Source organism: Mytilus trossulus, chromosome 6, assembly GCF_036588685.1.
Source record: "Mytilus trossulus isolate FHL-02 chromosome 6, PNRI_Mtr1.1.1.hap1, whole genome shotgun sequence".
In the NCBI taxonomy this organism is placed as follows: Eukaryota; Metazoa; Mollusca; class Bivalvia; order Mytilida; family Mytilidae; genus Mytilus; species Mytilus trossulus.
Window position 1 is genome coordinate 15,980,743 of NC_086378.1, and position 13,012 is coordinate 15,993,754.

Sequence of the window (13,012 nt, forward strand, 5' to 3'; positions counted from 1 at the left end):
TTAGGCTTTGCTGCGATTTCTGTTCAGGGAAGTTATAAAATTTCCAATGGATCTTCCAGAACAAATTAAACAAGCCATCCCTTTTATTGGCCTAGTCTAAAAATCACTTCCTTGTCGAACACCTGTTACATATGCACCAGTTGTTAACTCGAAGCCAAGCGACATGTCGACCGTTTATACACACAATAAGAAATTTATGGACATGTCAAAAGAAGTAGGATAGGACTTTGCAATACAGACGTCTGATCAAAAAATTACGCAGTATTACAGCAAGTGAAATGATCAATGCTGAAAGTTTTTCAATCCCATATTTGGGGCTTGGTGGATTTCACACACTTTCTTGTTCTATAGTTTGTATTGGTAAATTATGGGCAGATGGAGGTCTTCTGTACCTTATGGTTGATTGTAGTGTTTATGCCGGATGCACTGTTGACCAGATGCTCTTAGGGAAACAGTTTAACCGATCAGTTCGAGGTTTAACACTTGTATATGAAGCATTACGATCGTTATGGTTTGCTTCGTTTTTCAGATGGTGTGAGGCAAATGATGGTATTGATGCAATACCAAAGGATGTATGGGTTATGCTGTCCAAATGTCAAGCAAAGTTTCCAGATGAATCGGAATCTTACAAAGATGTACTTAACGATCTAACCACCCATGTATTACCATTAACATTTAGATTCAGGAACTGGGGGTATCTCGAGTCCCCGACATTTAAGTACTGGATATATTCCTGAACGCGGTTGAAGTAATGCTCCAAAACATTTTTGCAGAACGGGAGGGTTTGTGGTCATTGCATTAACATACTACTACTGATATGCTGTCATACTTTTTCATAACCAACAGAACAAATTACTCCAGATGGACCCCGGTTTTCATTCTTGATATGCTTGATATCCCTCATAAAGTCCAATCAGCATTTGATTCCAGTGAATTTGCAATTGACCAAAAAAAGAAATTTTTAACGGCATTTGCAGTGACATGGCAACCGAACTTTTTTTTTTTATAAAAGACTCTAAAGGGCATGGGGGATTGTTGGGTTAACCCGCAAAAAAATCAGTTTTGATTAGATGGACATTAACAAGACATGTTCTCGGTCATTTCGATTCAAAAATGCGTGATAGAGCTGGTTTGCATTGTCCATAGAGAGTGATTGATTTCACGAAAAAATGAAACCAGCAGAAATGACACCAGATAACCAACAGGTGAGGGGATTTGATAGATCATATCATCAACAAAATGACCGATCCTTTTGATGTAAGCTTACATCCAGTTCCTCTCATAAACATTTTAACTGGGATGCACGCATCTAAAGAAGTTCAAGATTCTTTATTGAATCTATTGATGAGGACCAAATCCTTTGTTGATGGTTCTTTGTCGAATGGGCAGTCTCGAGGTTTCTATAACCCGATAGCAAGATCTAAACTATAGTCTTTCGAGGATATGACGAAAAAAACTAAACTAAAGTGTCGTTCTGGTGACACAGTTAATGTGCATATCAACCCAGAGTTAGTTTTTAGGCGTGCCTTAGTTTTGGCAAATTGTCGAGAGGATGTAACAGTTGAAAAAGTTCTGCCCTATCCAATTGGTTCAATCCCAACATCCATGTACCATGACGGTAGTACACTGCGCATGACTTCCAAGGCATATTTAGCTCACATACTGGAACAGGATGTAGTAGGCTGTCAAATCCTTCAAATATTTGATATATCCCGAAAAAACCATATAAGAGATGGCATGGCATTATTGCAATCTGTCAATGCAAAAAAAGGTTTAAAACATAAGGTGAATTGGTTTTAGATTTTGTCCGCAATCAGGTTGCTTGCTTTCAATATGCTTCAGTGGTTTCTGACATTTTTGATAGATATGACATTCAAAATTCAATTTAATGCTCTGAGCGGGAACGTCGATCAAAGTCTTTTTTCAATCCAAAGTTGTTTCAAGCTTAAGTAATCGAAGGAAGAATCATTTAAGACTGGACAAAATTTCTTAGTTCAGGTGAAAACAAGCAGCCACTTATAAAGTTTCCTGGTGAATTCACTTTGCAATACTAGTATATGAAAGAAAATAGTTGTCTAATGGATGGACAAAAACTGTACCTTGCTGGATCATTCCCAATCCAGAAATAGTAAAAATAATAAATCCCAAAGGTATATCAGATTGAAGTGAATTGTCAAGTACCCAAGAAGAGGCAGATACACGTATTATTCTCCATGCCTTGAATGCTGACAAACTGTACAGGGAAAACGGTGTAAACGGTCGAATTATTTTAAAGTCTCCGGATACGGACACGGACGTGCTAGTACTTTTAATACATTATTTCCCACAGATATATCTGAATTGTGGTTTCAATTAGGAATGATCACAAACATTAAGGATTGTCGGCGTAACGTTCCTGTTCATGAGCTGTGTGGGTCGTTAAATTCAGTTTTGTTAAAAATCCTACAAGCTGCACATGCTTTTACAGGATGTGATACTACATCGTCTTTATTTGGCATAGGCAAGAAATCCATGCTAAAGGCACTTAAAGAAACACCTGTTCATTTCAATGACTTGTCCCAGAAATGATCTTTATTAGATATAGCAGGTTTAGTAACCGTCAGTCGTAAACTCTTTACTATTCTTTATGATCCTAAAGGAAAGTCCAAACGCTGCAATAATAATCTGAACAGTTTCCGGGTGAAATTAGCAACATGTAAAGATTCTAGTTTGGTCCGACTTCCTCCTTGTGAAGCATCTTTTAAACAGCACGTCCTTATATAGGTCTTCTTTCCAAACCAAAATCTGGATGACTGCACAAATCGCCAAGTCTGCAATTGGATCGCCTCTACAGTTTGATTGGAAAGAAGGAAAGTGTGGTCTTGAACCGGTCTTGTTTGAAGGTCAAATGTTATCTGACTTCCTTCAAGATTTGGTTTGCACATGCAAAGGAAAATCAGTTTGCAGTAAAAGTTGTGTGTGTTTTGAACAGAATTTGTCATGTACTGAACTTTGTCACTGTCAAGCATCAGACCTTTGTAAAAATATCAATACACACCTGACAGATATTGATATAGATATGATGATGATGATGCTTGACCTGACCTATTTACGTTTTAATAATGCTAATTCATATATAAACTTGTTTTGCTTTCAGTTTTTGTCCACTTTTTCTGTTATTTAAATATACGTTAAGTTTGACACTGAAGCTATTTCCGTTTATAATGATAAGACGATCGGGACATTCCGAATGTTAAAAAACGTCAAAAAACGTTCATATGATGCTTATACATTTTATAAACCTTATATGAATACATTTTGATTGTACAAAATACATATAAATGACAGACGTGTCTGCCAAAAAAAAATGTCAAAAATTACTAGAATAACCATGATCATTGATACTGAAATCAATGCAATTTACTTTTATCCCTCCTTTACCTGACTTTAAACTTTTGTATAGTAGCAAATCGTGACTTCATTTTCATGGAAAAAAATATTAACAAAGTTCAAGGTTATCCTTGTATGAAGACATACAGAAACAAAATGTATCATATAATGAAAAACGTCAATTTTAACGTTAAAAATGACATATTTAGAAGAAAAAAATGGTATTCATAACAGGCTCTATATATACTAAATGAACTATTGTCCCCTGATTGGTAAATATGTTTTATGTTCCTACGTTTAGTCAAAAATTGACAGTAAAGACAAAATTTTGTAATATTCAATTGTTGATCTTTGACCTGAATTATGCAACATTCCGACCACTTCTCATTCTTACGGCATCACTAATATGTAAGTTAACAATTTTATCTTTTCAATGATATATAATTTAGCCGTGTGTTCGGTGGGTGCATTAAAAAAATATGATTCTACCGCTGGTCTATAAGCGATATAAACATAAAAATAGATAGAAATAGAAAGCGAAATCGTGGGCTGAATTTTTTCTAGGTCTATTAATTTCATTATATAAAAATAAATGTTAATCGTCGTTTTTACTCACACTGTACGCACAAAGAACAAAATGCAATGATATATTTCGACATTTTTTCCACACTATCGTTCTTTCAACCATAGACCAGGAAGATGGCAATGTTATTTAACTTAAATAACTTCCTTCTAGTATATACATATAGGTTTAAGTACCTGTACAAGTTAAATATTCACATTTTTATATACGTATAAATGTATATTGGTTATCGCTTGAGTATAAAATTACAGAAGATCAAGTTTAAATCAGCATTGTAGTTAAAAATAAATGTCAGCATTGTAATTGGTAATAATTTGTCAGCAATGCAATCAGCAATAATTGGCCGTTTGAAGTGGCTCGGTACTTATACATCCCGTTATTGTATTATGTAATTTGGGTATTGTTTTCTGTCATTTTTGCTAACGGGCTTTGTCTTTATTCTTTTTTTTCATATTATTTGTTACACATTTGTAAAGTTTTATAGGGATAACAATATTATTACACAATTACGACTGCGTTATGTATGTGACTACTAAATTAAAATACCCTGGTGTGCGTCACCCTATAATTTTTCCTGGGCAAAATATAGTAAACACTAACTATATATGATTATTGGTCGCTTAATGCCTAGTGGGAAATATTTACTGAATTGTAAAGACAAAAAGCAATTATACGTTGAAAGAACGGTTACATAGTAGACGCATTACTCGTGTGTATTGACAAATCACAAAGTGACAGCGAGTCGTTTCCTGTGTTGAGTCACTCCAAGTTAATTAAAGAGTCCAGGCATAATATGTCTTGTAGGTCATTTTGTTGTTGTTTTTCTTAAGTTTTTTAAGAGTTGCAAAATTTTACCTTCAGCCTATAATTTTGAAAAATTGTGTGCAGTATATATTTCGATTGAATCTTTTATAGGTCGAAGCGTGCGAAATTACCGCAAAAATGTTTGGCTGTTCCCGCTTCCTCCTCAAGGAGTATGTGCATTCAGTTCATATTTGAAAAGTTTAAAAACTACGAGCAGGGTAAATATATGTTGTTTCATAAACATATACAAGAAAAGTTTATGTTAGCTGCCTTAATGCATATATTTTAAGCATATAACGATGGAAATAAAGTAAATACAAACAGTTAGTTCGCGCACATGTGTCAAACATTTTTTGTGCTCATTACGCTTTGTCTTCAAAGCGTAATGAGGACCTCATATTAAAATTTCCAGTATCACTCACTTACTAATCCTCTTCATACCAGCTGGTATATAATGCTGATACCAGTTCTCTCCACTGTTTTGATCTACCTCACCACAGGTCTTTCCCAAGCTTTAAAATTTCGATATATCATGTTACCAAAACTACGTTCGTAACCTATTGATATTAAGAAATACTACAACACTGTTATTCCTATTATAACGCTTCACAAAATGTATTATGTAAAATTAAATACAATCACGCTATTTAATGAATAGTCTTGTAGCAAAACAGGGCGTACAATGAATTAAAAATAATAACATTCAAGCTAGAGGTTATTCCATTATCATTTCGCTTAAAAATCAGAGATTGTCTCATTGTGTTTTTTTTTAAGGTGTAATTTTGTTTAAGTTTGTATTGCGTTGATCGAACATTTTGTTGATTAATGGATGTCAAATAGTTACAACATTTCAACGGGGGATTTACAGTAAAGGTAACAAATTTAAAAAAAGAGTTAAATCTTTGGTCACTTTTTTCACCTTCGTTTCAAAAGAAATATTACGAATGAAATTGAATGTATGTATACCAAATTATCCAGGACCAGCGCTTAATTTAAGTCATAAGATATGTGTGTGCATTGAGGGTCTTGTTCATAAAGAACAATAAACAAACTATTGCTTCTTTTCTAAAAATTTTTTTTTTTTTAATATTTATCAATTGTGGACTTTTGACGAGATCAAAACGTTATATATAGACCTGTTCAGACGATATTGACAGAGGACGAAGTCACTTTCAAGGTTGACATTCTTTTCCTTCAAATAACAAGAACACGTACAATACATGCGTTGTCCATCTCTAGAGTTAAGGGTCAAATTGAAGTTCACATGAATATGGATTTGATGAGGTCTAATTATTGACTTGCAAGCTAGTGAACAATTCATTATCAATGTAACTTAGCTTAACTTGACAAAAAATTAACAATTTTGGTTGCTAAAATCGAATAATTATTTCACTATTTTACTTTCATGAATGATTGAACAAAAACAAATCATACTTTAGATTTTTTGTATATCTCCCACCTAGTGCCCCTTAGTTTCATATAATGTATATATATTGATTATTAAACATCCAGTGGCAAATATGTCATGAATTTACAAGACAAAAAATATTAGAAAATGCGAATTGTCAGTGAAATTTGCATTGCCACTAGAAAATGAGGATATATTGGATATGAAAACACTGTTTGTCTTGTAAAATGCCACTTAACTTACATAAAACAGTTATTGCACGGCACAAATACGCTCAACTTTGATTAACGTTTCACTACCGGTTGAAAGAACAACGTGACCATATTTTGATCTCCTAGTTAGCCTTTGAGATTTTGCATTTCAACATTGACGCAATATACCAGGTATTTTAAAAAAACATACATTTCATAAAGTTTTGGAGTTTGCATTTACGTTTCTGTGAAAGGGGGGTAGTCAAAATAAAAAGTATAACAAGTTCCAATTGTGATGATAAAAGTTTAGCGCTGCAATTATCCTGACTACCAGTTCTGCAAAGGGATGAAGAATTCTTTTTTTTTACCGAACTTAGATTATTATTTTCATGAAAACATGGCTGTAAAACTTCTTTGACGAAATAGTCATGTTGCTAACATAGCATCAACCACTGGCGTAAAACAACACAATTTGTTTATTTTAAAGGTAATTGTAGGGCTCGAATTGTGGTTGATAACATATTTTGTTACCGGAACAAAATATTTGTCTCTAACCTTTTAGTCAGTATTATAAACATATTTAACTTCCACGCACATGGATATATAGATGAGATATATCAAAAACGATCAAACTGTGGAGACATTGTATCTAGAGTTCTCCTGCTTGATATATACGAAAATGGAGACCGGATGTGGGTCAAAGCGACAACAGGTTGACCAAAAAGCCGTTAGTAGAACAAAACAAACAATGGACCTTCAACACACCGAGAAATTCCAACACCCGGAAGCGGAGTTTAACAGGCCTCTAAACAATAATGTATAACATTGCTGCCTCTTTGAATAAATAAACAAAACATATGTCTTAGAATTTTTGTATTCTCCAGTTGATTACTGAAACTAATGTGCTATTTAAGAAACGAATTTGTAAAAGCATGCACAATCTATGTTTACTGTAAAGTAGAAACAGATATCAGATGCACCATAACTACATACAGAGGCTATAATTTATGTAAATGCGACATCAAAGTAATCGGCATGTCCAAATACAAGCAGGATAATAATTGTAACATCTTTAACTGAATCAAAGAACAGAAACAATAACTGAAACCTTGCACCCGTATACTCTTTGTTTTTTTAAAGATTTTTTTTCTACTTTGTATTGATCGAATGAGTTCAACCTTTAACGACTTATAGTTCGTTTTCATTTTGTACTGTAACACCAATGTTCCAGGGTTGACCTCGTCTCATCCATTATGTGACTGTCTTAAGTCAGACAAAATTGAGAAAGAAAATGGGGAGTCAATATTAAAGCCAAAATATGCAATCTTTAATAACCTGCCAACAGTATCGTAACTATATCCCTTCTGAAATAATCTGTTTAAAGGTTTTGTGAGCTTTTGAAGTGAATACTAACATTTTTGTGCTTTGTAAAGAATATTACCATAGAGGATTGGATGTGAAATACCTGAACGTATAAGATGTCTGCATGCTGAGTTATATTTACGAATTATTTCCTTATACCGATGATAGAATTTAGTAAATGTTTGACTAGTTTGTGATATCGAAAACCCTGGTTGAATATTTTTTCAGTAATACATAAATTTCTCTCGCTAAAATATAATACGTTATTTCATACACGAGCGAATCGTACAGGTTGAGATATATAAACACCATAAGATGGTGGAAAGGGAACGTCACTATCAAAAAATGGATAATTAACGATAGGAAATGAAAAATCATCTCTTTTATCATTCATTTTTTTAAAAAGCTTCCCGTTAATGATAGAGATATCAAGATCGAAAATATCTAAAAGTATTGTTCCATTTGTGTATCAAATGTTGTTTCGATGGATCTTTGCTAATTTAAGTCAACAATTGTAACTCAAAACAATACAAAAACATGTCCGTAATAATTGGTGCACAGTTAGTCCCCATTGTAATTCCAATAACTTGACGGTATACGGAATCACCAAAGCGAACAAAGATGTTATCAAGTAAAAATTCAAGCGCATATATAGTATCAAAGCATGTCCAATTGACATAGTTCTTTTGTTTATTGCTTCTTAAAAATGACTTGAGAGTTAAAATATATGCACTCGCATTCTGACTTTTTAAATACCTATAAAATTAGGTATGTGATTTTTTTCTAAATAAGAATATGAGGCAAGGTGGTAAATAGGGTAGAAAAATTCAAGAAAACAAGCAGTTGTTCTAGCTGGTGTAAAGAATTGATAAATTGTGTGATATTGTCCATTTATTAGACTCTGAGTCTGTGTTCTGACATTTATAGTATATTGAATCGAGCAACGGAGGCGAAAAACTGAGAAATTTGAGTGTAAAATGGAAAACTTTCAACAATTTTCCATGTACCCACAATGTAGTGTTAGTGGCGTGAATACATATGTAAACAATACCGAGAATATGAATATGAACAGTGAATTATGTTATGGCCACGTTAGAACAGTAAGTAATGATACTGACAATTTTACACACATGAGAAAAAGAAGTCTCTCAAACCAAGATATGCAATATTTATCTGATAATGATTCAATGAATAAACGACTGAAGAAATCGATAGTTTCTCCCCAATCGAACACACCGCCAACAATAGAAGTAGAACCCCCTACTAGATTAGAATTGCTTATAATCCAATTATCTACAAACTTAAACACAGTGAGTGAAAAGCTAGAAAAGAGAATAGATGAACTTGAAACAAATTTTGAACAAAAGATTACCGAAAAAATATCAGAAAAGGTTTCAATAATGATTGATGAAAAGCTAAAACAGAATATAGATACAGTTAGAGAAGAAGTAAAAGCTGACATGTTAGGTATGCAAAATAAAATAGATGAGTTAGAAAAAACTGTTAAAACAAAAACTATAGGTGAGAAAAGTGAAAGCAGAAATAAGATAGTCATCAAGAACTTGAATTTTGACGAGAGAGAGAAAGAAAATGAAGATATTACTAAGAATAAAGTCCAAACGTTATTGAAAGACGGTCTTACTCTTTCTGACATTACACTTAAGTCGGTTTGTAGAAAAGAAAGTAGAGGTTCCTATCCAGGTGTTGTTATAGTAGAAATAGATAATTTTGACAATAAATCGAAAATTATGAAAAACAAGCGAAAGTTGAGGGCAAACAGGGCTTATGAAAATGTCTACATAAATAATGACCAGTCTGCTGAATCACGAAACATACAAGCCAGTTTTAGAACTGTATTGAAAGAACTAGGTAAAGAAAAAGACTACAAATTCGTCGGAACCCGTTTAGTTAAAAATAAATAGGAATCGTTGCGGCTTGGAGTATGGAATGTACGGGGTTGGTCGCTTAAAAGTAACGATAATTCTCAATTTCGCAAACAAGTACTTGAATACACAAATTGTGACATTTTAGCCTTAACCGAAACATTTCTACGAAAAGACGAAAAGTTGAACATTCCGGGGTATACTTTCTTTGGCAACAATCGGAAAACTATAAACAGAAATGCTAATCGAGGATCAGGTGGCGTTGGCGTTTTAGTGAAGGATGAAATTTACAATAGCTACACTTTCGAAACTTTGGACTCTGAAGTTGACGGAATTTTATGGATTAAAATGAGATCAAAAATAGATGTTTTAAGTTTATGCATTGCGATTTGTTACCTACCCCCAGCCGAGTCGTGTAGAGCGTTGGACCATCGTGTATTTTTTCAAACTTTATTAGAACAAGTGTATACATACCAAAACATGGGAAGAATTGTTATTTGTGGCGACTTCAACTCTCGAGTAGGACGAAATTTAGATTATATCGAAGGTGTTGATAACATTAAACCCCGAAGTGTGGTAGACTTTACAGATAATCATCAAGGTGATGCTTTTATAAATTTTCTTAGTGACGCTAATTTTGCGATGTTAAATGGTCGCTTCGGTGACAATGATTTTACATATATTTCACCAACTGGACGTTCAGTGGTCGATTATGTCTGCGTGCCATATGAAGATATGGAATGTATTTTAGATTTTAAAATAATGCCGATGTCGAACATAATTAACGAACTAAATGTCATGCCTGATAGGATCCCAGATCATTCTTTAATGTATTGTGACATTTTATTGCCGAAGGCAGTTAGCAATGCGAGTTATTGTGATCGTAATACAACAGGATTAAAACGAAAATTTAAAGTGTCTGCATTACCGAGTGATTTTCTTAACAATGAGGAGATAACTGAATTGATCAACGATACTATTAGCACTATAGAAAATTCAATTCAAATAAATGAAAACATTCAATTGGCCTATGACCAGTTCCAATCTTTGATAAAAAGCGAAATGGAAAATAAATTACCTGTGCATGAAACAGATTATAACAGAAGTGATAAGCGTAAAAAGTCTATGTTTAAACCGTATTGGAACGATATTCTGCGTGACCAATGGAATAAAGTATGTATGTCTGAAAGAAAATGGTTAAAACATTCCGGTTCAAACAGTGAAAAGCGCAAATTAAAAGATTGTTATTGTACAGAACGAAAACAATTTGATCGAATGAACCGTAAATTTAAAAGACGATATCAGAATAACGAACGACAAAAACTAGTAGATAAACTCTATTCAAGTAACCAACGTGATTTCTGGCGATCAATCGGGAAAGTAGGAATATGCAACGAACGGAAATCTTGTATACCTAGCGCTGTTGTAAATGAAGATGGAACTATAGAAACGGACAAAGTTAACGTTTTAGATCGGTGGAAGGAAGATTTTAGACAACTATTTAACTCCGATGAAAACAACGAAGAAACGAATCCACAATCAACGGAAAGTCAAAATGCCAATCGGGATAAAACGGAATTAAATGAACCGATCACTAGAGAGGAAGTGATAACGGCCGTAACCAGAGCAAAGGTCCGAAAAGCTACAGGTATCGATGATATTCCCGCGGAAGTACTTAAAAATGACACAGCAATAGAACTACTGTACCAAATAATAAGTGGATGTTTTCAGCTCGGAAAAGTCCCATTAGAATGGACAAGGGGAATAATTAATCCAATATTGAAACCGAACGCAGACGATGAACGTAAACCACTTAACTACCGTGGAATAACATTGATATCAGTGCCATCTAAAATATACTGTATTATTCTCAATCAACGTCTTAGTAAGTGGCTAGAAGATAACGATCATTTATGCGAAGAACAAAATGGCTTCCGCAAGGGTAGAAGTTGTGAAGAACACATCCAAGCGTTATACCTGACTTTGAATGATAGAAAAATATCTCGACTGTCCACACATGTATGCTTTATCGACATGCGAAAACCGTTTGATACCGTAAATAGAACACTACTATGGCACAAACTACAAGCCTTGGGAATATACGGAAGCTTTCTTAAAGCGATACAGTCACTTTACACTGACGTCAAATGCACTGTCCGATTAAATGATGACTTAACCCCTTGGTTTAACGTAGCGAACGGAGTAAAACAAGGATGTATTCTGTCACCAACTCTTTTTTCCGTTTATATAAACGACTTAGCAGAACATATCAACGCGCTGAATTGTGGTGTACGTATAGACGATACTATGTTGAGCATTTTACTATATGCTGATGATATAGCATTGATAGCACCGGATGAAAACAGTCTGCAGCAAATGCTGAACGTTGTTACGGAATGGTGTGAAACATGGAAACTCTCCGTTAATGCAGATAAAAAAAAAGTTGTTCATTTTCGTCCTCAATCAATAGCGATATCCGAGTATAGTTTTGAATGTAGTGGACACAACATAATGAAAATAGATTCATACAAGTATCTTGGAATATGGTTAGACGAGCATCTAACATTTCGGAAGAACGCGAGAGAACTGTCAAAATCAGCCAGTAGAGCATTAGGTGCATTGTGCGGTAAAGTTGTGGCTGCTGGTGGAATGACACATGGCGTTTACACGAAGCTTTATTCAACAGTTGTTGAGCCGATACTTTTGTATGGAAGTGGAATATGGGGAACAAAGACTTTCAGTGAAATAACATCTGTACAGAACCGTGCGTGTAAATATTTTCTATCCGTCGGTAAAAACACTTCAAATTTATCCTCTCGAGGGGATATGGGTTGGACATCTTGTGAAACCAAACAGAGGAAGTCCTGCACACGTCTATTGTGCAAGTTATATAAATTGGACGAAACGAGAATGTTGAGCAAAATTTGGAAATATTCGGCCCGTCGACGCAAAGGATGGACATTCATGGTAAACAAACTGATAGACAAGATTGATATGGACTTTTTTTATACATTGTTTTGAACAGTATTTTATTTATTTCATATTTCGATTACGGAGAAAAACGTTTGGTGCTCACATAACTTACCAGATCTGCGATACTAATGACGAGTTTACTTGAAACAGAGAACTAAGACCAATTGAACATGTTTAGTCTAGACATAGAGTTAATATAAACGGAACAAAATCGCTTGAATTCAACATCTTTCCTGATAATACGTTCATACATCAAAGTTTGTTTACACAACACGACAATATTGAAAGGTTGTTTCTTCAAGAAATTGGTATCATAAAAAGTTGTACATTGTTTTCTATAACCTCTATCAACACAGTATGACATGCATTATTTCCTAGTGAAATCTGCTTATTCATCTAGCAAAATAGTATGACATGTGTTAACCAACTCAAGTGTGCT

The 13,012-nt window shown here is 34.1% G+C and overlaps 1 protein-coding gene across 1 annotated transcript; it reads left to right on the forward strand.

Moving 5' to 3' along the window:
* Nucleotides 1–8,694: 8,694 nt before the first annotated feature.
* On the forward strand, nucleotides 8,695–12,621 carry LOC134722351 (uncharacterized). The gene is made up of 2 exons (XM_063585966.1): nucleotides 8,695–9,184; nucleotides 9,749–12,621. The coding sequence occupies exons 1-2, from the start codon at nucleotides 8,695–8,697 to the stop codon at nucleotides 12,619–12,621; spliced, it is 3,363 nt and encodes a 1,120-aa protein (XP_063442036.1).
* The last annotated feature ends 391 nt before the right edge of the window (nucleotides 12,622–13,012 follow it).

Bases quoted from the DNA above. Each gene is read 5' to 3' on its own strand.
- LOC134722351 (XM_063585966.1), top strand. From the start codon at position 8,695: ATGGAAAACTTTCAACAATTTTCCATGTACCCACAATGTAGTGTTAGT. The intron at 9,185-9,748 runs GTATGCAAAATA...GTGACATTTTAG, and splicing joins AGTAAAAGCTGACATGTTAG to CCTTAACCGAAACATTTCTA.